Raw genomic sequence first — 27640 nt, 5'->3', positions numbered from 1 at the left:
AGCAAGAAATAATACTCCCCACAGTCTGGGCTCTGGCTCGCTGCCTTTAGGAAACTGAACAACAGAAGAGCAATAGAGACAACTTCACCAAGGAGAAGAAAACTGCACTCGTTTGATTTCACTTAGCTTCAGGAAAGTGGAATGCCACAGATTTAAACACTCCGTTCTCACCTCTCCTCTGCCAGCTGAAGTTTGCCCTGCGCCAAATGTGCCTGTCCTCTCAGAACCAGCGCCTGGGTCAGGTTAGGGTGAGAGGCCACCAGCTCTGAGGACACCTACGACAGACATTATAGTTTCATTTGTATCAATGTGTCTGAAACCATAGATACCTTTTTCCTTTCCTTAAATTGAAAGAAAGGACAACAAGCAGTTACAGAGTTCATTTCTATGAATTGCCAAATGAACACGTATTTTTACAGTAGCAGCATTTTTTTCCTATGGAACCATAAATCCAATGAGTCAGAGTTCAGAAAGAGTTTTGTACCTCGAGTGCTTCGTCAACTTGTCCCTTATAAAGGTAAGCATGTCCTCTAAGCGCTACGAGAACAGGGTCTTTTTCAGCATCAGGAATCTAAAAACAAAAGCAATATTTGTATACTGACATTAAGTAGCACTACACACATATATATATAGTATGACTTATGTTACAACCTCAAAACAGCTTCACCAACACAAATAATAAATATAACCGTTTTAACTGCTGCAATGATTACATTCAAAGTATCGTACAACAGGCTGGATACATTAATACAGTTAACCACATCACCTGTGAGAATGTCTCTAAAGCCTGGTCTGCAGCCCCCTCCCCTCCACTCCTGACCAGGTTCTCTAGCTTCAGCTTCAGCAGTTTGACCCTCAGCGCTTTGTCTCCAGAAACACACAGCGTCAGTCCTAACAGAAGCAGACACACAGCAAAGTTCACTATCTAACTCTTAAAGATTGAGGCTAACAGTTCTTTGATTAGCTGGATCAGTGATTACATCTGGGTAAATCATAGTATTGCAAAGCAGACATAACATACCTTGGGTGCATGACATAGCGCTGTCTGAGTATCTCTGCATTTTAAACTGCGCCTCGGCCAGACTGCACCATCCTGTGCTGGAGCTCATTTTCTTTAACCCTGATGAAACAGAAGAAACACATGAGGTGCACAAACACTTTAAATTACATAAACCAGGAATCCTCAAGTCAGATGTAACCCCTTTTAAGGCCTTTTTTAAGACCCTTTCCATACATTTTAAGACCTCATCGCCACTTTAACCGGTTACCTTGGCGACACATTGACTATATACAGTATTGATTGTCCTTCCTCCTTATCTTCCAACCATTTGGACGCAGACTTGCATTTCCCCATAACGATGTTGCTTAGCAACCGGCGTAAACGGACCTTCGCGGACTGCTATCAAGCAGTGAGCGTGCGATGTCCTGTTCAGATGACGTCAAACCCAACGGGATGCCATCAATAAACTCCACAGAATCACACTACACACCTACGCCATGACTACATTCAGGCAGACTGCAGAATACAACCTCTTTGGACAATTTATATACTTATTGAAGACAAGCTACAACATGTAATACCTTGGAAAAGGGCGTTTAATAGCCTTAATTTTCACTAAATTGATTGATCAACTTTTAATACTTTTGAAGACCCCGCGGACCCCCTGAGAATGTAACAGAGTGCATGTCTCAGTAACAACTGTCAATAAGAAATACATGATTTGTTCACTCACCTTGTGAAAGGTCCCTGATGGCATCTTTAAACCTCCCTTCTTGCAGTGCTTTGGTGCCCAGACCCAGATGACCTATTCCACTGTTAGGGGCCACATCCAGGAGCCGGGAGAAACAGCTGACTGCACCCTCATCCTGAACACCTTCACATTCAAATATAACATGCAGAAAGAGCAGGACTGAGTGTCACAGCCTCAGGGCATTCTGGGACGACTGATTTGTGTAAGCAAGACAACAGTATGTTACCTGTGTTGAGGTAATGAGAACAAAGCACCTCCAGAGGATAGCTTTGGTTTGGGTAGAGCGAGAGCATGGACTCACATGCCTCTTTCATTTTGGGTTCTTCCTGTGGCAGCTACAGGAGGGGGAGATTCACGAAGAGCAGCTCATTAAAACATAACTGCAAAGAGCCATGTATGACGTGGACACATTTTGATAGACGTCAGTGTTTCCCCTACCTACTGCGCCCGCCAACAGAGCCCCGCGCCCCCCCTGAAATTCATGGTGTTTAAAAAAAAAAAAAGATGTAATATATATTTTTTTTATTACATTTTTTGTAAAAATATACATATAGCACCAAATTGCAAATAATCTATAACTACTGTCACTTTTCACATTGAACATGTGCTCTTTTATTAAATAAACTAAACGCTTTCATTTTAAGTTGTGAGTTTAGTGTTGTTTACCCTAAGAAACACTGATGCACTAATCAATAACAATAATCCACAGCTCCTCTCTCTGCTCCAGAGGATTTAAAAAATATATATCCCAATGCCACCCCCCCCCCCCAGCACCCTTCCAAAGCAGTAAACCTAGGGCAGTGTTTCTCAAACTTGTTCATACCAAGGACCACTTAACCAATTAAAAAACACTCGCGGACCACCTAACTCCACAAATATCCAAACACATCGTTTTTCTAGAACAGATTACAAATCGCCTGAAAATGGTACAAACAAGTGGCAACATGTGTGACGAAGGTGTTGCGCTGGGCTATATCATGCAATTGAAAGTGAAACTTAAGCTCGCTCCATTGCGGAGATATTCCCGCGAGAGTGCGGAAAACTTAAATAGATTAATTTATTTAAAATGTGAAATGTTACCAATATACTCACGGACCACTAGGGGGCGCTCAGTGAGGACCACACTTTGAGAAGCACTGACCTAGGGGAAACACTGGACGTTCTGACTTGATGAGGTGGACTTACTTTAGAAAGACATTTGACATAGTCAGCTGACATCTTCTTGTGTTCCTCTCCTGGGACAGGATCCATGAGAGCCATGGCCTTTTCAAATGCAGTGATTATCTGAAAAGCACAAACAAACAGTTACAGATGGTAGTTTTTACGTTAGTCCGGGCTAATAGATTACAGCAGTGGGCTCTTATGTGTTACAAAGTGTTTATACACAAAAAGAAACATAATATTTGGGGAAATATCTCACATGTTGTTGAATTTCATTGTCCTGCTCTTCCCCATTGAGGCAGTCTGAAAGGAGTTTGGTCAGCTGTTGCCATAGCTGCAGTAACTCTTTCTTGTCCACTCCCTCTTCCTCCTTCACTTGAATGAGCTGCAGCTTAACCTTTGCCAACTATATTCAAACATACATATTCATTAAAATCTACGAACGTTTAAAAAAGAAGAAGAAGGATAATCTATCGTTCCATCCATTGAATGCATGTGTTTTAATATAAAATACCTTTGCATATTCTTTGTCCGACTGATAGATATCGGACAGCTTACTGATGGTCTCGTAACATTTATTTTTGTCAGAGCTGTGAATGGAGAGGATATTTCAAATCAATAACATCACAAATCAAATATGTTGGACTAGTCAAAACTAAACCATCTAGCTAAGAAATAAGAATGAGGCTACAAGCAAACACGAGCTAAATCACAACCATCCTTAAGAGGTGTTACCTTGCATACAGCTCAACAAGCTTCTGATAGACGTTAGGTAGCTCCACTTGGAAGTCCCACTGATCCGTCTTCACATAAAGATTTGCCAAGCCCTAAAAAACATAGTTCATAATTACTGAACCTGGGGAGCAGCAAATACAAGAAAAAAAAGAGACATATCGAGGGAAATTACTTCATTTAATAAAGGGTTTACATTTGAAGTAAATTAATTGAACTCAATGTGAGAGAAGCAACGTGTTGTATTGGATTGGGTAAGCCTATAGCTGTAAACACTACATGTTCCACCCTTACCTGCCATGCCAGCAGCTGCTCAGGCTCCAGCTCCACAGCTTTCTTATAAGCGGTCTGTGACTGATCTGGTTGATCGAGTTCACTAGCTGCCAAGCCGATGAACACCCAGGCATTATAATTGCTCTTCTCAAGTTTCAAAACAGCCTAAATAAGAGAAATAGAAGTCATTTATATAACATCTCTGTGAGAGATACATTGCCTCAAGACTATCTGTGTCATCACTCCTTGGAACAGGTTACTATCAACAACAACAGCTCATTATACTTCATTTTATCAGTAGTGTGTATCTCAGATACTTTACCTTGCAGTGCTTTAGAGCCTCTTTGAATTCTTTGTTTTTTATGGCGTCTCTTGCATTTTTTAGTGCTGCTTTCACTTCTTTACTAGACATCTTGTCAATATCTAAACGAAGCAAAGAGGGACATATCAAAAACGGTCACATCCCAAACATAGGTATATGAACTTAAAACATACATCTTAAGAGTTAATTAACGCTAACTATTTGGCTTAATAAAAGAGCACTGAGCAGGTGTATCCGACAAAGTAAATAATGTGAACAGAGTTTATATTAGCATTGTTGGCTAGCTAAATGTAGCATCAGCTGTAAGCTTGTCATAGCCTCTAAACTATTTAACTGTAGTACTATAGAATATAACATAGTTTTAACCCTTCCTTAATATATAAAAGGTTATTTAATAGTTTTGTCAAGCTTTTAGCCACGAAACTATTGCGAATACATATTGGGGAACCCACTGTTTACGTTGAAAACTTCCTCTGTTCCTGCAGTTGGCTGACACGGAAGTGAAACAGAATTAGCCACGCCTCCTTTGGATTTTCTAAATAAAATGACGTGTCTGTTTGGTCCACACTTAATACATCCATGAGTCAAAACCTCTATGGTCAAAACAAAGTGAACAAAATATTCATTTATTTCGGATAAAGAAATAGCTAAATACTGGGAGGAATTCATTATACTTTATGTGATTGACATGTTATGTTTGGTCCCATTGAAAGTCATTGCAAATGATCAGAGATGTTACATAAGGTCCAGATTTAGAGTCCGATTAGGAAATTAAATAAAGCCTATTACGTCCTGGATGATCCATAATTATAGCATTTACAGTATAAATATAAGAGCAACATATAAACCCATTGGTGGCTCTCACTGTAAAAAATGGTGAGAGGCCAATTTTAATCAAAGCTTGAGTCCAGCTCATTCAAAACAAAAATCCTAAAGTTAACCATCATTTCAACAAAGCAAAATATCACAAAGAGCCATCGAGCCACTTGTCAATAGCTCTTTCATAGGCAAACGCATCTTTTTGCCAATCCACATGCCACCTCAGGTTAGCAATGGCCTGGCTGTAGTTTGTCCCCACACTATGGCGCCAGGCACCGAATGCTTTTCTATTGTAGAGATGGACATGTTTGGAGACTTCTGGATAGTTCACGATGCCACGCAATAGCTTGTCCAAATGTGCCTGCACGTCGGGGAATTTTAGAACAACATTATGAAGTTCTTCCTTGTCCAGTGTTACGTCTGCAAAACAAAGAGGATACGGGACAATTGGTTTAATGATTGTTCTTGAAAGCAAATGAGGGTTAAGTTATATTAGGTTTCTGAGGTTTACCAAAAAGCTGTGGGGGGACAGTCAGGCCGTCTGCGTAGGCAATATATTTCCACCTGCCACTTCTCAGCATGTATGTCGAGGCATTGACATTACAGCCGTGATATTCACTCAGAACCCAGTCTGGATGTTGCTTCTTGGAAAACACTCTGGCCTTTGATAGCAGAGGAAGGAGCGAGTGGCCACTGAGATGACCTCCAGCTGCAACACCAGCAATGTCTGCAGAAACACAAGTGTGATGTATTACGTTTAAATACTAAAATCAAAGTATAATCGGGCTTTTATGCTTTTTCTTTACCAGATAGTAGGCAGACAGTTTAGACATTTTACTCCTATGTTTTCTGTCTACTTCCTTACCCAGCACAGTGGGATAGAGATCTACCAAGGACACTATCTGGTTAACCTGCAGGCCAGACATCAGCCCAGGTCCCATGATCATCAGGGGAACGTGGGAACTGCCCTCAAACATCGACATCTTGTAGAACTGCCGGTGCTCCATGGCCATCTCTCCGTGGTCCGCCGTGAAGATCACCACAGTGTTGTTGAGCAGGCCAGTCTCTCTCAGAGCTGAAATCACCTGACCTGGTGGGGTGAGGAGGCGTGGACAAAATGGCAGATAACTCAAAATCAATATCTCTTACATATCATTGTGCATTTATTTATTCGTGGAAGTTTTACTGAGAGTAATTAAAGTTAAAGTGGCCATATGTTCGAGGAAAAAATAAATACTGTTTAAAATATTCTGAATAATTTACATTTTATAGATTTCGATTTAAAGTTACGCTAGACCTTGTTTTATAGCTGGCTTTGATGGAAACACTGTCAGTCTCTAACACTACTTCACTTTACTACTTTTGGTATTTTGTCCACGACGTTGAGATCCAGTAAGAATAAGACTGCTCTTGCAGGTTTGGGGCTGCCCCATTAGTTATCTTTGCAACAGAGTTCGGTTTCAATTTAAGTAATCTATTACGGCGTGCAAAAGACTATGCTAGCGCCTTGAGTTAGATACGAAAACCCACTGCCTTTACTTTAAGAGTCTGTCCCCTGGTGAATGACTTCTGCTAACTAACCCAGCATTGCATCAGCTTCAGCACACATGGCATAATAGAAGGCTCTTATGCTTTTGATTTCCTCCACAGTGAAAACACCGCTGCAGTTTTTGGTGAAGGTGGAGTAGAAGTCGACGGGGTGCATGGCATCAACAGGAAGCCATTTAGGAACAGCGATGAGCTCTGAAGACACCTGTGTGGAAGAACAATTATTTATGGTTATTTATATAAAAAACATACACTATTGTTTTGCAATAGTGAGGATTTTTCTTTTAAGAAACAGGGAATGAAAATGCCTTTTTCAGCCAGTAGGGTGAGGTGAGGAAAGTGGATCCTCCTGCAGTGGGCCCCAGGGATTCCGTTTTATAGGGGTGAGGTAAATTGAGGCCGAGGTAAAGAGCGAAGGGCTGGTGTGAGGACGCAGCTCTCTGGTGGATCCACTGCGCAGCCTTGTCTGTGTTTTCCCAGTCTTTTGTCATGATCCTCACCGTGGACATGTTCCCCACAAGTCGAGTAACAGGCCGGCCCTCTTGGCGCAGGAGGAACTGCACATCCCGTGTCCAGGCCTCAACTCGATTACTGCAGAAATTACACAATTACACAAGAAGATGCAGGTCTAGACACACAAAAAGGAAATGGAAAGACGAAAGAAGCATCCAAGAAGATGATTCACACTGTTCTGAAGAATAGGTACACACACACACACACACACACACACACACACACACACACACACACACACACACACACACACACACACACACACACACACACACACACACACACACACACACACACACACACACACACACACACACACACACACACACACACACACACACACACACACACACACACACACACACACACACACACACACACACACACACACACACACACACACACACACACACACACACACACACACACACACACACACACACACACTATTACTGATTCACTCAAGCAGTGAGTCTCTAACACTTCTTCTCTGTCTAAGGGCTTGTATGTTTTATTATTGATAACTTTGGACACTATTCGTAGATCGGACTATTATGGTGTGTTCTAACTTATTCTGTGTATTCCATATATTATGTATTCTTTAGATATTCTATTTATCTTGTACTTATCATATAGCTAATACTGTCGATGTGTACTTTTTGTTTTATTTTATTATATGTTCAACTCATGTATAATGCCTGTTAACATGCTGTAGTGACAACAACAATTTGGGATCAATAAAGTATATAGAATTTAATCTAATCTATTAAGTGTAGGTTTTCTTATCCGACACGTCTCATACGAAGATCTTAAATCTGCCTACCTGACAGAATGACTCCCTGAGGTGTAGTCCAGCTTTCCCATGGACTTGGTCACGTATCCATTCTCCTCCAGAAAGTCCATCCATGTTGTCACATTAGCATCGAGGCATTTGTAGTTGTTCCAAGACTGAGTGAGGTGAACAAACTGACCGCTCCACATCGCTGGGGAACAAATGATAAAAGGTGAAATACATACATGATTCCACCTTTATTAAATGACTATGATATGTTTGTCCCCAGTGTCTTCTTTGGGTGCCTTACCTGCTCTCGAGGGGCAGCAGATGGGGGAGTTGGTGTAAGCATTGAGGAATGTGGTACCAAGCTCCCTGAGGTAGTTTACATACGGCAGCTTCACCACTTTGCTGCCAGGGTCAAAGGTCAATCGCCCATCCTGCAATAAGAGGAAACATTGAGGCACAGAAAAAGGACTAAATGTTGGGGGAAAGCCTCTATATATGGTGTTTAATCTTGAACTATATGACTGTCCTCTCATAGAGATTTAGCATAAAACAGATGAATTAAAGGCTACTGTGTTTGTGGCAGTTACTAGACATTAGTAAAGCACTGTTGTCTGACTTAATTCATACTTACAAATGCATCACTCATCACCATCACAATGTTGGGTCTGGTTCCATTTCGGCAAAAACTTTGACCATAAATTTGAAACAGGAATATCAAAGACAACACTTCTTTGTTCATGCTTCACCTGCTCCAAAACTGCTAGTTTGCTATCGTTAAAGTAGAGATGTGTCTGCAGTTGATGATGTATACAACTGTTCCTCTTTGACAGCAAACGGGAACTTTTCCGGTCTGGGGGACTTGATATAAACTTCCCGGTTACGCTTTCAAAATAAGAGCTTTTTTTCCCCACATTTAAAATGAACACGACTAACGTGTAATGATACATTTTAAACGCTAGAGGGCGACATTCATCTGTTTATCAAAACCTCTGTGCGACACAATATTGTTGAGCTGGCACTACTGACGCATTACAGTGTCACAGATGTACAGTATGTCAATGTGTTTATGAGAAAGGAAACTACATATATAATTAGCCAATAAATGGTGAAATCAAATAGAATCACGTGACTTCTATTGCATTTTTTTAAATTATAAGAGAATTGCATTAAATAATATTTACAATTCTAACTAGATTTTTTTTAATTGGGTTATAATTAACCGCCATCCAATTTCTAATGCCATATATCTTGCAACCATTGACCTCTACAAAATATACAATGCACCGAATTCCTTTAATTTGAATTTGATTTTAATTGATGATATAATATGGTAAGGTAATATGGCACCTTGTAAAGAAATCCCAATGAAAGGGTTGTTGTTCTGCATGAGTTGAATGAGTTGTTCACATTGATGTTCAACAGGTGATGCTGCAGCTCATGGTAAAAAGCGTCGATGGCCACCAGAGGGCTCCTTGAGCTCCAGAGTTGTTTTTGTACAAACTGTGACTTCCACACAATGAGAAATCCCAACCCCCCATATGTGCATGGATCATTTTAATCTTACAACAAAAACAATATATCTAAAAGACCAATATATAGTTGTTTTTTTGCAGATGTGTGCCCCCAAATTTAAATCCTAGTGCTACATAGAAGAATCCAGCAATTGTACATGGTGTGTCTTTACTGCAGGCCCCTTGCAAGATGCAGCTCTGTTGTTTTCGGTTTGGTGGAGGCTGTAGTGTGTCTGGATATATGAGACCATATGTGTGGATTATTTCAGAGCTGAATTTGTAGGGATTTAAAAGTCTTGACAACAGGCTGGAAAATGTAGATTTCTGAGGTGATGCACCATGTTCTGAATGTTATCACATCATCATAATAATAAAGAGTGAAAATGTTGCTTGAATAGACCTCTGAATGAGAATATTGAAAAACAGTAGGGTTGACACTTTTTGGGGGTATATGTGTTCATGTATTTTTAATATACCAAATGAACTGTAAAGAATAAACTATTAATCTGACGTAGTGAACATTTCTTTGTGCAGTCTTTCAGCTGTTTGACCAAACTTGTCATCTGGCCCAAAGCCTTGTTCCAGAAGGCGGAAGGAGGGGGCAGTGGAGCCCTGCGCATGCGCGGAAGGTTGTTTTTCACACAGCCTCTCGCTTAAAGTGAGCTGAGCTACTGGGGTTTCCTTGTCTTTGACTGGAGACCATCGAGCAGAGAGGAGGATGATAGCAGCATCCCTTTGCTGTTATTCAGCCATCACACATCTCAATGACCTGCCCGCACATAAACCACTGATCGTGCCTTTTGCTTTTGGCAGGGCAGAGATACTGATCAGTGTCTAAAAGACTGCATCCCTTTTTTATATGAAATTATTTTTTCATATACTCCTTTTTTTTTATTTCAAGGTCTCTGTAGCCTGACTCTTTCCACCATGGTGCTAGGAAAGGTAAAGAGCTTCAGAGTAAGCTACGACTGTCTGAATGACAGCAACGTCCCCGTGTTCTCCAGCGGGGACTGCGTCTCAGGGAGGGTGATCATCGAAGTCACCGGAGAAATCCGAGTCAAATCCCTCAAAATCCACGCCAAAGGATTTGCCAAAGTTCGTTGGACTGAATCTAGAAATGCTGGATCCAACACTGCCTACACGCAAAACTACACAGAAGAAGTGGAATATCTAAATCACAAAGATATCTTAATTGGGCATGAGAGAGGTAAGAGAGTTTTATTATTTTTTGATATAAGTTTTATATTGATGCTCTTTGTGCTGGAGGATGCTGTTTGTCCTGAATGTCAGTAACAAAGCTCATATACATATACTTATATACTGGAATAATTGTGTATAAATGATAACTTCTTTTTTAATGCGGTTGCGTAAAGAGTTTTGTGACTTTGGGTCTATGGAGCTCCATCGTTACTTGTTTGTGTTAAGGTGTCAGAATGAATGACAGCAGCTTGGGGCATCTGTTTTTTTCAGAGTATTTCAATCATAAAGCGAGAATTCGGGGTATTCGAGACACAGGACGATAGATACATATATTGCAGTGATGTATGTGCAGCTTTGTTAAGCGTTTTCAGTGCAGAAACGCATCATATTTGGTGTTTCTTTGTAGCTTTTCTTAAGTTTCCACCCATTGTTCAAAGCGGTTCAATCCTGTTCAGAAAACTGGACCGGGAGGGGGCGGAGCTAAGACGCAAACCCCCTCCCTCACCCGTGTGTGATTGGCTGAGGTGCTCATGTGTGGCCAATGACATCACTTTTTTGCAGCGAGTGACAGACAATTCTGCAACTTTTTAATTAAGAAACACCTGCAAAATGGAAAGGCTCGATCGAAGCACCTGTAGTTTGTTTCAAATGATATGAAACGCTGGAAATCTCTCCGTTGTTTTGCATTGAATGTGTTTCCTTTGCACCTATAGGCCTATGTTTAATTGGAAAGTAATACGATTGTAGGTTGGGCTTTATTGTCAGCTGGTTTGTGCTTCAGACATATTGTCGTCACTTTTTCCGCACAGTGGTTGACGTTTTTTGATAGTCAAATGCATACTTTTAAAACGCTTGTAAGTGCATGGGTGCCCTTTTTATAATGGGTTGGGTTTAGCCCATCTGCACTTTTTTTGTTTTGTTGCATTAACATAGTTCCTGTGATGAAGAGCATAACATATATGGTCGATCATAATTTGGTTCATTCTCAGGATTTTGCTGCAGTGTTCATAGTATAAGCGGTTTATATATTGAGGTGCGTTTCTTTGGCGTTAGAAAGAAATAGTTCCTCTGCAGCAGCCTTTTTTTGTGTGGAGCATGAGAGGTTTGTCTGGCTGTCACACCGATAGACTTTTAGTAATTTTAAGGAAAATTGCACAGCAAATTATTAATTAATATTCGAGCCGAGGTTTAATAAGGAGAACATTGATGCAAATTAGTGCAATGCCACGCCAATAATGCTCTCCGACCGAATACATTTCGACAAAACGCTGTCTATAAAACATTTCCTATATGATAAAATGGATACAACGGTGAAATACTGCGGTAGTCGGTGTGGGGAACCGGCTGGTTGTGGATTAGTAGTGGCTGCGGTGTCGCACAGTGAATGCGTAATGAGCGCAGCGGCTGTGGAGCTGCTCGCACTGGTTTAGGCCGGTCTCCTCCTGCTGGAGTCTGCCTTTTGACTGACAGCTCTGCACTTGTTTACCACACTGCTGCTGCTGGGGGAGGGACTGCTGAGCTGGCAGAAACACACCCGGCCTTTCGAACTAGCTCTTGATGTTTTTATTTAAACATTTTTTACAATATATATATTTTTCAAGCTTTTTTTAAGGTGCAAACAAAGGTCCCCTCCTCCCTCTGGATGGAAACGATTCTTTCTTGTTTTTCAGAGATACATGAAAAACGAATTGGTTATTTGGATGCATTAATCCATCGATAGGGATTTAACTGATGCCCCATATAGCCCAGTTTCCCCATAATAGCCTCTCTATTCCCATCACATATTACACAATGGACTCAGGGACGAGTCTTTCTTTGTTCATGCAAAAGCACACTCTTGCAAGCTCAGTTTCTGGCACCTTAAACAATCTTTGGTGTGCTCTTAGTATTAGACTCAACTATATACATATTTCTTTCAGAGCGATATGATAGTAAAATCCGTTATTCTCTTTTGTCTCCCCCACCCTGTGTTTTTGGTATGACTTTCAGATGCCTTCGTAGAGCATTTTGCCCAGGTATGGTATACATGTGTTTGGAATATTGTCCTCCTTGTTTTTCAGACGATGACAACTCGGAGGAAGGACTCACCACTATCCTTTCAGGAAGACACGAGTATGCATTCAGCTTCGAGCTTCCACAGACGTGAGTGTCTCCTACCCCTGAGTGACGGAATATCAACATCATTATTCAGCTGTAGTAGTGTAAGCTTTTGACTGTTAATGTAACCCTTTCCCTTCTTTTTCTTACACGTAGACCTCTGGCTACCTCTTTCGAAGGGAAGCATGGCAGTGTGCGCTATTGGGTAAAAGCAGAACTCCACAGGCCATGGCTCCTGCCCATGAAGACCAAGAAGGAATTCACAGTCTTTGAGCACATTGACATCAACACTCCATTATTGCTGGTAAGTTGTCTTGAAACAACCTTAAGATTTAAAAGTCTTTTAATTGTGTCTTTGTCCCCGGGGAATCTGAATACGGTGAGGCTCAGTCTAAACATAATCTTTTCAAATGTTGACTGATTGCCGAATGAATAGCACGAAACAGAATAGTTTGTTCAATATAATAACCTTTTATCCAAGTTTGATTGGGAATATCCAGATGTTTGATTGGGAATATCCAGATGTTTGCTAATGCACCCGTTTTCTTTTCTCTTCAGTCACCCCAGGCCGGCACGAAAGACAAGACTCTTTGCTGTTGGTTCTGCACCTCAGGTCCTATTTCCCTAAGTGCCAAAATTGAAAGGAAGGGATACACCCCAGGTAAGAATAAGTAAAAGATTTATAATGCAACTGATAAGCCTTTGAGTCATCTATTAACCAGATGCGTTGTTGCTGCATTGATCCGACTAGATAGAAAGATGATGTCTTCCATTGATAGAAAAACATCAATTGACCTCTAGTCTACCATCTCTATTTCTGTAGGAGAGTCGATCCAGATCTTTGCAGAGATTGAGAACTGCTCCTCCCGCATGGTGGTGCCAAAGGCAGCCATTTACCAGTCCCAGACCTTCTATGCCAAGGGGAAGATGAAGGAGGTGAAGCAGCTGGTGGCCAACCTGCGGGGAGAGTCTCTGTCCTCGGGCAAAACGGAGACCTGGAACGGCAAAATGCTGAAGATCCCACCCGTGTCCCCCTCCATCCTGGACTGCAGCATCATCAGAGTGGAGTACTCCCTCATGGTGAGCACAGTCCTGCTGTATTTGGGCTTGTCCTACATCACATTCAGCATAGAGATCATTGGCATACCACACAGGTCCTTACTGTCTCTCCTCTTGTCCTTTGTCACCATTACTCAGCACAGAATCAATATTTCCTAGTAAGCCAATAACCCTGGTTAAGGATTTGGCTGACTCAGGCTTGGATTCCACCAGGTGTTATCTCCACATGCTGCTAAGAGCATTAGCCCAGAATATTCTTGAGGGTGCTTATAACCTCTTTACCTTGCATAATCAACCCTCAAGTCATTGACCCACATTTTGAAGAACGACTACACAACCCATTTACCTTGGTTGCTGATTGGCTAATGGTTACACACGGCTAAAAACATCGTTATGACATCATAAAGTGACCAAAATCTGATCAGCTCATTTTCAGACAGGTTTTTATAGAAATGGATCAAAAAGAGAGAGAATCTTTGTTCCTGAGACTTTCAGAGTCTCTTTCCACAGAGGGGACACATGTTGATGTAGAAGAGACATGAAGAAGAGGGGACACATGTTGATGTAGAAGAGACATGAAGAAGAGGGGACACATGTTGATGTAGAAGAGACATGAAGAAGAGGGGACACATGTTGATGTAGAAGAGACATGAAGAAGAGGGGACACATGTTGATGTAGAAGAGACATGAAGAAGAGGGGACACATGTTGATGTAGAAGAGACATGAAGAAGAGGGGACACATGTTGATGTAGAAGAGACATGGAGAAGAGGGGACACATGTTGATGGAGGAGAGACATGAAGAAGAGGGGACACATGTTGATGGAGGAGAGACATGGAGAAGAGGGGACACATGTTGATGTAGAAGAGACATGAAGAAGAGGGGACACATGTTGATGTAGAAGAGACATGAAGAAGAGGGGACACATGTTGATGTAGAAGAGACATGGAGAAGAGGGGACACATGTTGATGTAGAAGAGACGTGAAGAAGAGGGGACACGTGTTGATGTAGAAGAGACATGAAGAAGAGGGGACACATGTTGATGTAGAAGAGACATGAAGAAGAGGGGACACGTGTTGATGTAGAAGAGACGTGAAGAAGAGGGGACACGTGTTGATGTAGAAGAGACATGAAGAAGAGGGGACACATGTTGATGTAGAAGAGACATGGAGAAGAGGGGACACATGTTGATGTAGAAGAGACATGAAGAAGAGGGGACACATGTTGATGTAGAAGAGACATGAAGAAGAGGGGACACATGTTGATGTAGAAGAGACATGAAGAAGTGGATTTTGCATAATTTAAAGAAGATTACAAATATGTAATTTCATGCTGTATGGTTAGCGCCAAAGCCCTTAGTTTATTCTAACCGGTGTCTTTATTTCTGTGCTCAGGTGTACGTTGACATCCCCGGGGCGATTAACCTGTCCCTGAACCTGCCCCTGGTCATCGGCACCATCCCGCTCCACCCCTTTGGCTCCCGGACCTCCAGCGTCAGCAGCCAGTGCAGCATGAGCTGGCTGGGCATGGGTTTGCCCGAGAGGCCTGAAGGTAGGTTGGATCTCAAGGTCAAGGTGCAGATTTTAAAACGTCCCTTTTAGCAAGGATGCTAACATGCGGTTTCGCTCGTCCTCTGCAGCTCCTCCAAGCTATGCAGAGATTGTGACAGAAGAGCAGAGGCAGAGCAGTCTGGACGTCCCTGCGGTCCGCGAGGATCTGAACGGACCGCTCTTCGCCTACATTCACGAGTTCCGCTTCCAGCCGCCTCCTCTGTACTCTGAGGTAAGCACCGTACTGTTTATTGCCGTTTCACCATTTAACACACACACACACACACATCAGGGTTTCCGTTAGCCGGTAATTACCGGTTTTTAGCTGGTAAAAATTATTAAAAACCGGTAAATTCAAAACCTGACGGTCAACATGTCTGGTAATAATTAGGGAGGCTCCGATCGATCGGCCGCCGGTCATTATCGGCCGATATTCACTCTTAATAGTTTGATCGGTGCTCTCTATAGAGGCCGATCAGGAGAGCTGGATCTGATCGATATGGACATGAACGCGAGTGAAGTGTAACCGGAGTGAGAGAGAGATCAGATCAGCTGCTGAGTCAGACGGAGACACGCAGCTCTGCATGATCACCTGAAGCCCCGCCCTCTGTTTAGCGAGCTGCAGGAGAAACTGACGGGCTGTCAGGAGAGAGAGAGGGGAAAAGAGAGGATCCGTTTCTCCCGTGTTATTATTCAAATGTGATGTACACTTTTGAATAATGTACGTTATCTACTACAAGTAGTTTGTTTGAATGTAATAATTATGTTGTTTGTTGTTTGTGGAATCATTTATTGAAAAATGAATCTGAATTTTTCGATCTGTTACGATTATAAACTGAAGCAATATAAAAATGAGCCCGTGAACTGAGTTTTAAACTGAAGCATATCTGCTCATAGTCCGGTAATTACATGCTAACGGAAACTCTGCTACACAACTCTTATTATTATTGAAATATGACCGGTAAGTTTCAAATTAGTCCGGTAAAATAAATTCTGCCCGGACATTTGACCGGCGAGAAAAAATCCTAGCGGAAACCCTGACACACATATACCAATAACAGAACATACAGTGCAGGACGAGGCAGAACACCCGCTGAGCTCATTTGAAGCCTTCACCTAAATAATGTTAAAAATCACAATGTTAGAGTACACAAGACTTGTGTACGAAACATACGAGTTCAATAGTGATACCAGAACAAAGAAAAACCACAGTCCAATAACAATTAGCTGTAAATAAGTTACGATAAACCTTTTTTAATCCCTGTAGAGATTTCAGGTGTCATTGCAGCGACAGAAAGCAGTTCAAACGAGGATAATAAGAGTAACACATCACAAAGTGACGGTATTGATTAGAGTCCAACTGGAGGGCTGCCGAACCGACTGCCACTCACAGCAACACCACTCAACTAAAGAACATCAAGCAGGGCTTTTGTTTTTATATTTAAGTACATTTCAAACAAAATCAACATGTTTCCGTCCTCTCTCCTCTCCAGATCGACCCTAACCCAGAGCACGCCAGACGCACCGAGGAGCGCAGACTGGACGCCTGTCCGTCACGCTGAAGGGTTCTTCTGAAATTCCCCTGAGCGACTCGGGGGTCTCTAAGAAAGAAACCTGCTTGCGAGGCTCAGCTTTGTTTATTTGTCTCCAACAACAACGTTCACACAACGCTGTTGACGTCGGAGAAAAACAAAGTGTCCCACCAACAGACAAAGACTTGGACACATATCCACAGTCGAGTTGGACACATCTGTTCCTGCCTCTCCTCAGCGAGAGAAACGGGAGCCACTAGTTTGGGGCATCGCCTCCTTCCTGTCAGCCTGCTGAGGGGGGATGTGTACAGAGGAGCACATATTCAGCCTGTATGATTCAAACCCCACCGAGAGCCCCGCTGATGGTATTGACGATGAAGAATCGGCGAGGCTCGGCCTGCTAAAGTTCCTCTTTAACCTTTTGATTCTTCTGTACTCATGGCACATAAGGACACGGCTCCTCACACAAAAGGTAGGACTCATCATGTCCCGACTTCAGCGGAATCACCTAAAGAAAACCGGACGAAGAGAGAGCAACGTAACGACGTTCTAACCACCGTATGAATGAGAGCTAACTCCTCCTGCCTCATTTTTGGATTTTTGTTTTGCACATTTTATTCTTGAGTTGTGTGGCTCTGTTTAATGAAAAAAAAAATCACTAATAGTTTGGTTCCAGCCTTGTAACGCGCCAGACTACGAATATAAGCCTTCAAGGCTTACCTTTTTCCTCTGCATCACTTCGAGCAACGCTGACAACGGGATTTGACAAGGACGAGAACAATGCACTGAATTTGTAGAAGATATTTCTTTTTCTCATGACATTTCCTCCACGTATGACTCATAATGACTAGACTTTTTTTTGACAACTGCAGCTCACTATTTTCCATATGGAGGCGCTTTAAGATGTTGCCTCCTCAGCTTGGATCCACGTGTGGCTTCCCTCCTCTTTTACTTTACTTCTGTTAGCTTGTATTTAGCCCCAATCCTAGAAAAGCTTCTTCTTGTATTGAGGTTGCTCTGAATTCGGACTAGGAGGATTGCAGACCTGAATTTGCCACTCAAATTGTAGCCGAAGAGAAAAGTGTGTGTCTGTGTGTGTGTGAGTGAGCGTGGATTGTGGAGGGACTCGCCTCGCCCTTATTACCTGCAGCCCCTCTACTCCTAATCTCAGGGCTAACCGGGCTTGCATAACTGCCCAACAAGCACTGTCTCAGGTGGTCGTCTTCACTTGCCAAACGTTTGGTGGGGGAAAAAAAGAGAAGGATGTTTTAGCTTTTTAAATGCACTGTTAAAAATAATGAATAATTTTCCAAAAACGAGAGATTAGACCCGCAGTGAAGCGATCTTTCTGAGATGTATCACATTCCCTTTGTTTGTCCCACTGCACTTGCCCAGTTCATCCAACCAGACTAGTGAAGCCAGAATGCTAACTGTAAAAAACTACCGAGTGACCCTGCTTCTGTGTTAAAGAAGCAAAACCCAGCACAGGTGAAATAAAAACAAGATGGCGACGTTGCCAAACCTTTGTTCAGTTCGGTCAGAACAAGTAGTAGTAGTAGTAGGTTGACATGAGTAATACATTGGTTTTCTCACTCATTCAACACAAAAGACCGGCTGCAGCAGAGGTTTGGCATAGTCAGGACAAGAAGGAAAGCAGCACTCTTTTAATAAATAAATATTAAAGTAATAATTAAAAAGCGTTCAATGGTGAAGGTCTGGAGGAATTGGTAGTTAGGATGTTAGGAGTTATTCAGTAAAGCAGTGCTGAGTAGGACGTTAATTAAATGTTTTGTTAAGATTAGCAACTTTAAAAATGGCGACAGGTGTGTGTGTGTGTGTGTGTGTGCACGCTCTTACGGAGATCCAGCTGGCAACTAACTAAACGGCTTCAGAGAGTAATCGACAAACTGCAGATTATTAAAGTGATCTTATCTTAGTGGCCTTGACACAGAAAAAGACCTGATCATTGTTCAGCGTCTACGTTAACTCTTGTTTATTATGTTCACACCCGTCTTTAGACCTTTCCATGTTTCAAGGACAAAAAGGGAAGGGGATATAAAAAAATAAATAAAAATGAAGTCCTTTTTTTGAAGCAAGATCCTGGACAGGCTCTGAAGATGATGTTATGTATTTCTGGGCATTAATATAGTTTGCTTCCTAGTTAAACAAGCAACCTTCCTGAGTTAGTCTCCCTGACCTCTCTGATCCCGGGCGGGGGGGTGGCAGCTGTTGATCAGCAACCCTTCCCCCGTATCATTTAAACATTTAGCTAACCTGGGATAGCAGACAGAACTTCTTCCACACTTCTTTTTGTTTGGGTTTTATCTTAGGGAAACTGGATCAAGCTACATGCTAATGAATAAGCTTACATATATGTTTCAGGTTGGCCGATTCCATAGTCCATGTGCTCGGGCCGCAGAGTAATCCAGTGTCAAAACTAAGCTAAACTCCTGACCTGATAAAGGCGGGAACTGAAATGTTCACAGATATAAAAAAACATCCTGGGAGACGGGATCTGAGACATTTCAGAAACAAAGTGCAATATCACTCACTGACTTTTCCTCATTCTCCATTTGTATGTATTGTTTTTTGATCTTTTTTTGTCTTTTTCGAACATGACGATGTATAGATATTCTATGAATATGCTATGTTCTGAATGGTTTAACCTTTTGTCTAGTTCTTCCTTTTGATTTGAATAAACATTTTTGTTCTAAATTACAAAGGACTGTGTCTTGAATTTGTTGAACACACTCATACAAGTGCACCCTACATGCTTTTATATGAATTGGTGAAGATAAAGCAGTCTGAGCAGCAGTGTTTGAAAGAATGACCACAGGCCAGCCCTTCAAAAGCATACAGAGTCAAAGCTGCAACTAAATGAATCATTTACCCCCAAATCGACTTCATCTGGGTCATCAGAGTTTCAGATTAGAAGCAAACAGGTTTACACTCTACTGGATACAGATGATCCTTTAAAAACTAGTACAACACTGCCCCTGGAGGTGGTTCAAAACACTGCATCTGGCCTGTGCTGGCAGGAAATTGGACTACACTGAATACGTTAAATATTAATTGAAAACAAATCCTACTTATATTTAGAGATGATTTATTAGGTATTTTGATGTCAGAGATGGAAACGGCCCAGAAGAGAAACATAATTTATTGTCTCAAGTGTCCAAAACAAGGCAAGGCGAGTTTATATAGCCCATTTCAACAACAAGGCCATTCAAAGTGCTTTACAAAAACGTTAAAAGCATAAGACACAGTAAAAAACAAACATATTATAAAATGTAATTTAAATGCATTTAAAAAAAGAGCTCCCCAGGTTCCTGATGACTTTGGACACACTGCACTATCCGTCACTAAAGGAAAGCTAATGCTGTCCCACGATTCCTTGCGGCCGCATGTGACCCATCCGACTGTTCAGTAATGGAGATAACCAATCATGACCGTCAAACATAAATCAGAAGTAAGTGACAATCCGTATTAAGCATTTTATAAAGCCAAGAGATAGACATTTAAAAATGAGCCAAAATAGAATAAGACAGGATATAAAATACAAGAATAAAAATGACAATGCTTAGTAAGATATGAATAGTTATTTGATTCAATAAAACGCAGCAGCAGACAGAAAGGTCTCCAGCCTGCATTGAAAATAAATGATTTACAGCAGGCCTCCAATTTTCGGGTAGTTTGTTCCAGATATATGGAGCATAAAAAACCGACGGTGCTTCTCCATGCTTCGTCTATACTCTGAAGCAGACATGGTTTCGTAATGTAGCAGAAGATCAGAAATGTAATGTTGCCCTTGAGCCTTCAGTGCTTTAAAACTGACAGTAGTACTTTAAAGTGAAATCAATCAATCAATCAATCAATCAATGTTTATTTATATAGCCCAATATCACAAATGTTACATTTGTCTCAGTGGTCTTCACAGTGTGTGTGTGAAATGGCTCAGGACTTCTTTCTCTCCGTCTGTACATGTCCACTCTGGTCTTTAACAAAAGGAGTGCCATCGGTTCACTGTGGACCCTCAGGTCAGAGAAGGAGAAGCAAAGCCGGTTAGAACATCAGTACTTTCATATTTGCCTAAGTACCGGCAAAGTGAATTATGTGACCTTTTATTATTGGCTCACTTTGGCTTTATTGGTGGAGAAGAAAAGTCCCTCGAGTCAGATGTTTCTGAAGTACTCCATGTTAAAGGGGCACTATTGTGCTTTTTGGGGTTTTCCCTTTCCTGTAGTGCAGGGGTGTCAAACTGAAATACACAGTGGGCCAATAAAAAAATGGGTACTAGTCGAGGGCCGGACTGGTTCAATGTTTGTTGCAAAACTTATTGAAATGAACTTATTGCACATATTAAACCTGGAACTAACAAAGCTTAAATGACTGCCTATAAAAACAACATTACACATTAAATAATCAGTTGCAGTCATTTCTTATGGCTCTATCTGCAGAGTCATTTCTTATGATTACATTTCTCCACAGACCAACAACAGCTTCAAAAAACTATTTCCCTCAAAGAGAACCAAACATGCCCTGTTGTCTCAAGAAACAAAGTGCAGAAGGAAACATCCAGTGTGCTGCTCTGTGATGCTAGCTCAGATACTTGGCATCTCATCCTGGGTGCAAGGTCATCAATGTTTGGGCTCAGGCTCTGAGCTGAGGAAACCCTCAATATACCGGCGGGCCAGATCTAATAGTAATCAAACATTATCCTGCGGGCCGAAATTAAATCCACCACGGGCCTGATTTAGCCCCCGTGCCTTGAGTTTGACACATGTGCTGTAGTGTGTCATATAGGTTTGTGTGCATGTAAATGGTCTGCAAAGGCTCAAATCTCAAAGTGACACTCCCCCCCCTGCCTGAAATGCCTCCATTGAACTAATTTGTTTACCTCCGTAACATAATGACATCACCATGTAACATTCACTTGTATTGGCATTGTAGGTGATAGGCTAAGGGACGGGACATCTGGTTGACCAATCACAACAGACCCGGCCAGCTAACCAATCAGAGCAGACTGGGCTCTGGTTTCAGACAGAGGGTGAAAAGAGGTGCTGCAGTATGAGACAAATAAAGAGCTTTTTGAACATTAAAGCGTGGAGACATGTCCCAGTCGAAGCATAACATACAAATATGAACCTGAAAATGAGCACAATAGGGATCCTTTAAATCTGACTAGGCAGGGTTGAAATATTTTTAAACGCACACATTTTAGACAAACCAAGTTGTAATTATGACCCATGTGATGTGTGCCAAAAAGCATAATGTTTAATTATTATTTAGATGTTACCCCCTTTGAAAAGTAATAAGCCTGAGGATGAGCCTCCTCTCGAGGAACCTCAGTGAAACCCGAGAGCAGTCCATGGCTTCAGGCCAAGTGAACGACAGTCACGTAAAACAAAACCCATGATTTATTGATCCCTGCTGAAAGATGCACGCACACGAGGGGACACTGTGGCCTGCAGCGGAGCAACGATAGAGCATAATGTATCAGCACAATAATTGAATGTACTACACATTGTTCTATAATCTCTAGTAATGCCCAATACACAATGTTCAATCATCAGGTAATGACTTTTATTAACTAACACACTTAAACACGTGTTCTTTTTGTGTTGGCAAGTCGTTAGTTATCATTTGTTTCTTTAAACAGGGTTGTTTTGATTCTGCTAATTTGACCTACACGTCTGTTGTCAATCAATTTGACTCACACCCCATCGGCTGGTGTATGACGTCATCCTGGCTTCACACTAATTGATTTTGTTGGAGAATAGCAGCAAGTATGCACAAATGAGCTCAGCCAATTCGATCACGTCGGATAGGAATGAAAGCGCTGTGCTGCTGCGTGTCTCGCATAGGCCTATAGGTCAAGCTGGAACAAAGTGTCCAAAATGTCAGTCCTCTTGCATAAGTGAGGTTTCTAAATGTCCTCTGTGACGCAGGACTCTGCAGCAACGGACGTGTGAAGAAAGGGAAACACAGCCTCTCAGCATCAGCCCAAAAACCCTCGTGTTGAATACAAAGTGACAGCTCATCAAACGTACTCACAATTTCTGCAAATTATCCGTTTGAGCCAGCATCAGTGATGACTCAGCAGCTCTGTCAGCTTTGACCAAGCACTTCAGTTTGCCTTTGTCCCCTCCCTTCATGCCCTCAACACCCCTCCCCTGACCCTTTTTTGGCTTTTGTTGGCCTTTGTGGGTGCCTGACCCCTGTGAAAAAAGGAGGAGGGGGAGCATAGATTGGGGTGGCGTGCATGTGTGTGGTGGGAGTGTTGATTAGCAAGTGCTGACGCTACACGGGCCTCAGCTGTTTCCTCTCACCAGCTAATCCCACTACCCAGAAGCCCCCTGTGATCCAGAGGTTCTCACCGGCCTGCTGTGACCAGGCACGTTCAGCATGGATGGGGAGGTTTGGACAGAGGCCCCTGAACGCATGCTTGCCAGTGCAACATCATCACTGCGACATAATAGAAATAACACACACACACACACACACACACACACACACACACACACACACACACACACACACACACACACACACACACACACACACACACACACACACACACACACACACACACACACACACACACACACACACACACACACACACACACACACACACACACACACACACACACACACACACACACACACACACACACACACACACACACACACACACACACACACACACACACACACACACACAGATCTCCGGACTGAGGCACGGAGCACATGGATGCAAGCCCACATTCCCGAAACAAGGGAACACACTATGTTACAGGTCTGAATATATTAAGAAGCTACTAATTCACGGATAGGATGTGACTTAATAAATGTATCTGAGAAATTACAATTTGTGACTTTGTGAACCAGAGAATGTAATATCTTCCACTCGTTCCACTGTTTCCCAGGCATCATTAAATTCATGTAATATACTGCATACCGTAAGTCCCATAAAACACGTTGCACTTGTTGAATATTTCTTGACGTTATAAGTTATTTTGTGGTTTCGGAGACACATCGAGGTCATGGCTGACTAGGCTGGAATCTGCTGCTCATTACTTTTAATATTTGACAGAGTTTAGCGTCTGTTTATTTTTCATTATCAGGCATGCTTCCTTCCTTCACTGTAAATCTCAGTGCTTTGTGTCAAACATTAATTGGTTCTGACTTATTTACTAAGCTTCAAGAGGAAAGCAAAGTCTCTACTTCTTAGCACCGCTTACACACACCGACTGTATTTCTCCAAGAATCGAAATGGTCGTATACAGGTTTCTTTCTGTGCTTAAACCTGAACTAATTCATCGTTTCCAATCTTTTCAAACGGTTTCAAACAATATTGTAACCCTGCAAAAAAACACTCTATTGGCCATCCTAATTAGCTTGTCATAGCCTTTCTATTCTCCTTATTACACTTTAAACATTTGAGCCAATTTCAGAAATTATGCTAAATCATTGAATGTGTTTAGTTTCAGTATTTGCCCTGAAGGCTTACATTTGACATCAAGTCTACATTGCACTTGTATAAATTGCATGTTTGATCCCAATTCAATATGCAAATAACTTTTGATGGAGGCGTGTGGTGCAGTGGATTGTGCATTGGTGTTCGGATCAGGGGGGCACAGGTTCAAACCCCACTGCAGTCAGCATGTCGTTGTGTCCCTGGGCAAGACACTTCACCCCAAATTGCTCCTGTGGGGAATGTCCACAGTATTGAGTATGTAAGATATGGTATGTAATGATGTCATTTCAAAAGCATGTTAAAATCATGCACCTCGTTTTAAACAGAAAAACGTTCCTCTTTCAGTAAATGTGCAAACAGCCTTCTAGTGCAGTGGTTCTCAACTGGTCAGGCCTCGGGACCCACTTTTTACTTGGTCAATACATCGCGACCCAACATTTTGAAGCACTCAAATCTATTCAACAAAAAAATCGTGCTGTAATATATACACTTTTCAGCATACAATGTTAATTAAAGTGAAGTACAGTGCATATATCCCTTATATCCCTTCACAGAACTAAAGTATGCTTTTAAAAAGGTTTAATGAGATGATGGAATCAAAGCTGAACTATATAAAAAGGCACACATGCTGGAAACCGAACCCCAGCAGGGGGTCTGGGGGGAGATTTTTTAGAAATACTAGCATAAACTATGCATTCTGGTACTCTGAGAAGAAGATAAATACATCTATTACTACCCGACATATTAATAATATGTTATGCCATTGTTTGTTTTTCACTTTGTTCTGACATCTTGCTGCGAGAAGAGTAAAGAGGAGATAGTCTGTGTGACTTACTTTAAATTGTGGGTAAGGGTAGATAGCCCCCATTGTTCTGTGACCTGTCAGTCATCAGACCGGGGGTTATATTTCATTATGTGTTCATTTATCTGAAGTTGTACCCATGGATGTATAAAGAAGAGTTCTACCGCAAAGTTACTCTCCGTGGGGACTTCCGGCAACTATCTTGATTCTGATTGGCCAGAAGACTCGAAAAAACATCAGCAAAGATATTTTATTTATTTATGTGACAGAAGTTTTCAAAACCGTTTATGGTCTCCGGTACTTCCAGTCCAACGCCGACTGCATGCACAGCGTTAGAAAATCGGGCCTTCAAAATAAAAGTTTGACTTTTTCCCCCAAAAAAAGAAATTCCAATATATTTTTTTTCTTCACTCACACATCCGCGACCCACTCGAAACGGGTCCGCGACCCACCAGTTGAGAACCACTATTCTAGTGCACACACCATTCTGCACAGTGAAGGTCAAACATCCAACAGAGTTAACAATATGAAACATATTTCCATGAGTGCAGCAGGAGAGACGATGCAGGATGACCTTAAAAAAGATCTGAGTTTGCAGACATTAATTGAATCATATAGGAAAGTACATCAAGGACCATAGTCACTGGACTTCTTTATCTGCCCTTCATAGCAACCACTCACAGCAGCAGCCAGCTCTCCATCTGTCCATCTGAGCACAGACTCGCTGTGTTTTTCTCTATAGGCACAAAGAGAGGAACAGAGATAGAGCCTCGGATAGACTGTACAGAGAGGCGGAGGGGGATTCTCTTCGTGATCTTTCTCGGCAGCTGGTTCATTCCAGTTTGAAGCACTTCTGCACGAAGAGGCTGACAGCAGAGGCTGCTGCTTTTTCGTCACTGAACGCCGGGCTGTTTTTCGACCTTGCCAGGAACAAGGTGTTTACGTTCCCTGAATGCACCACATTGGACGGCTGAGATAATATCTCACCCTGACACAAAGCAGGACCTTTCACTTTGTTTACCCTGCTGTAATTTCACATTAATAACCTTTGCGACGCCTTTTGTCCCTGGATATTGTCTCTATACACACACATGTGCGCAAGTCTTAACACTTTAAATGAACTTTAATACAGTGCATGCACATACGCAGTGTCTTTGGCTTGTGAGTTTTGGGACAGCTTGACAGTAAATAAGTCACTCCAGGAAATGTCCGGTTCCTCTTTCTGACTCACTAACTCCATTCCATTGAATCAAATAACTATTAATATTTTATATTAACACTGGAACCGTTATTCTTGTATTATAAACCTGTCTTCATTTGTATTTGTTTTATATCTATGCTGTTTACTTTTTATGATTGTCATTTTATGATGTATTTATGTTGCACTACATCTCAATGCTTGTAATGCTTTTTTTTGTAAAGCACCTTGTATTGCCTCAGTTTGAAAAGTGCTATATAAATAAACATGCCTTACCATGCCTATAGTGTCGTGTCGAGGGACAGAGTGTTACCATAGCAATAACACAATAGTCTTCATTACATTACATTACCTGTCACTTGTTAGACGCTTTTATCCAAAGCGACTTACATACTCAGTACTGTGGTCAATCCCCACAGGAGCAATTTGGGGTGAAGTGTCCCAGGGACACAACGACATGCTCACTGCAGTGGGGTTTGAACCTGTGCCCCCCTGATCCGAACACCAACGCACAACCCACACGCCTCCCTACTGAGTGTAATTTATAATGATGGTTGCTAATAGAAAATCCCTTTTAGAAATCCCCAAAAAGGCTGTATAGGCCCTCCATATTTAGTAGGATCAGGAACCCACAGTGAGGGACAATCACCGTGCCATGTTCGCATGCCAGGACTCCCATCCCTCCCTTACCAAAGTCCCAGCATGGTCTGCATTCCTCCTCCAACCATCCTTCACACACAAACACTCCACTGGCATGTTTGCAGCTCTTTCGCAGCACCACAAGTTCGAGACCTTGCTATTACTACGGCCAGGGAACGTCCTGCACAGTTTGCAACGGCCAAAATAGAAGGAAAGGGGGTCCGGTTCAAGGGACTGCATATTAGGTGTGGTTTTTAGTTATTCAAAGAGAAATACTGGATGTCCTGCAGCCGGGCAATCTTAATCTCTAGATGCACTTGTGGGACATACGATTAGACGTTGAGTAAATCCAGCCCCACAGTGACCGTTGTAATTGAGCCACATGTAAAAACAAGCCTGCTGGAGAATGACGTCAGTTTAATTTCTGTTTGTCATGCTGCAGAGGGATAAGAAAGCCTAAAGCTATACAGGTGCGTAGGTAGGATGTCAGCCATGCTCCACTGCTGACACTCATCACAGCCGGCAGAAGGACAGTAAACAGAAGGGTTTGTCACGTTTACTTATAATACGTTTGAAGAGGAACAGTGAATATGACTGTTACCATCAAATCGGAGAAACAAGGTCACTCTTTTGTGCACCAATCAATCCTCAGATTAAATACAAAGTGTAATC

The 27640-nt window shown here is 42.0% G+C and overlaps 3 protein-coding genes across 3 annotated transcripts in view; 1 reads left to right on the top strand and 2 right to left on the bottom strand.

Annotated features, from left to right (window-relative positions):
- skic3 (SKI3 subunit of superkiller complex) overlaps window positions 1–4908 on the bottom strand; it is a 118203-nt gene extending 113295 nt beyond the window's left edge. The window contains exons 1-14 of the mRNA XM_034091340.2: window positions 4692–4908; window positions 4240–4340; window positions 3939–4082; window positions 3648–3739; window positions 3427–3502; window positions 3172–3318; window positions 2937–3035; window positions 1978–2086; window positions 1734–1874; window positions 1022–1120; window positions 767–891; window positions 485–571; window positions 172–275; window positions 1–54 (exon numbers count right to left, since the gene is read on the bottom strand). The exon at window positions 1–54 is cut by the window's left edge and continues 73 nt beyond it. Of these exons, the coding sequence (XP_033947231.2) occupies window positions 1–54; window positions 172–275; window positions 485–571; window positions 767–891; window positions 1022–1120; window positions 1734–1874; window positions 1978–2086; window positions 2937–3035; window positions 3172–3318; window positions 3427–3502; window positions 3648–3739; window positions 3939–4082; window positions 4240–4340; window positions 4692–4908 (1595 nt within the window). The remainder of the gene's footprint in view (window positions 55–171; window positions 276–484; window positions 572–766; window positions 892–1021; window positions 1121–1733; window positions 1875–1977; window positions 2087–2936; window positions 3036–3171; window positions 3319–3426; window positions 3503–3647; window positions 3740–3938; window positions 4083–4239; window positions 4341–4691) is intronic.
- arsk (arylsulfatase family, member K) lies at window positions 4845–8759 on the bottom strand. The gene is made up of 8 exons (XM_034090846.2): window positions 8532–8759; window positions 8202–8331; window positions 7943–8102; window positions 6915–7197; window positions 6640–6811; window positions 5924–6148; window positions 5570–5785; window positions 4845–5478 (listed from the first exon to the last, which is right to left on the bottom strand). The coding sequence occupies exons 1-8, from the start codon at window positions 8637–8639 to the stop codon at window positions 5204–5206; spliced, it is 1569 nt and encodes a 522-aa protein (XP_033946737.1). The 5' UTR covers window positions 8640–8759; the 3' UTR covers window positions 4845–5203.
- Window positions 8760–10098: 1339 nt separating this feature from the next.
- On the top strand, window positions 10099–19572 carry arrdc3a (arrestin domain containing 3a). The gene is made up of 8 exons (XM_034090345.2): window positions 10099–10618; window positions 12672–12753; window positions 12865–13012; window positions 13267–13369; window positions 13532–13788; window positions 15163–15319; window positions 15408–15550; window positions 16812–19572. The coding sequence occupies exons 1-8, from the start codon at window positions 10339–10341 to the stop codon at window positions 16878–16880; spliced, it is 1239 nt and encodes a 412-aa protein (XP_033946236.1). The 5' UTR covers window positions 10099–10338; the 3' UTR covers window positions 16881–19572.
- The last annotated feature ends 8068 nt before the right edge of the window (window positions 19573–27640 follow it).

Source organism: Pseudochaenichthys georgianus, chromosome 9 (assembly GCF_902827115.2).
Source record: "Pseudochaenichthys georgianus chromosome 9, fPseGeo1.2, whole genome shotgun sequence".
Lineage (NCBI taxonomy): Eukaryota > Metazoa > Chordata > Actinopteri > Perciformes > Channichthyidae > Pseudochaenichthys > Pseudochaenichthys georgianus.
Note: the sequence above shows the minus strand (reverse complement) of the source record. Positions and strands in the feature narration are given on the sequence as shown.

Bases quoted from the DNA above. Each gene is read 5' to 3' on its own strand.
- arsk (XM_034090846.2), bottom strand. From the start codon at position 8,639: ATGAACAAAGAAGTGTTGTCTTTGATATTCCTGTTTCAAATTTATGGT. The intron at 7,198-7,942 runs GTAGGCAGATTT...TAATTTCTGCAG, and splicing joins TCAGGGAGTCATTCTGTCAG to TAATCGAGTTGAGGCCTGGA. The intron at 6,149-6,639 runs GTTAGTTAGCAG...TCACCCCACCAG, and splicing joins TGAAGCTGATGCAATGCTGG to GTCAGGTGATTTCAGCTCTG.
- arrdc3a (XM_034090345.2), top strand. From the start codon at position 10,339: ATGGTGCTAGGAAAGGTAAAGAGCTTCAGAGTAAGCTACGACTGTCTG. The intron at 10,619-12,671 runs GTAAGAGAGTTT...CTTGTTTTTCAG, and splicing joins CTTAATTGGGCATGAGAGAG to ACGATGACAACTCGGAGGAA. The intron at 13,789-15,162 runs GTGAGCACAGTC...TTCTGTGCTCAG, and splicing joins GAGTGGAGTACTCCCTCATG to GTGTACGTTGACATCCCCGG.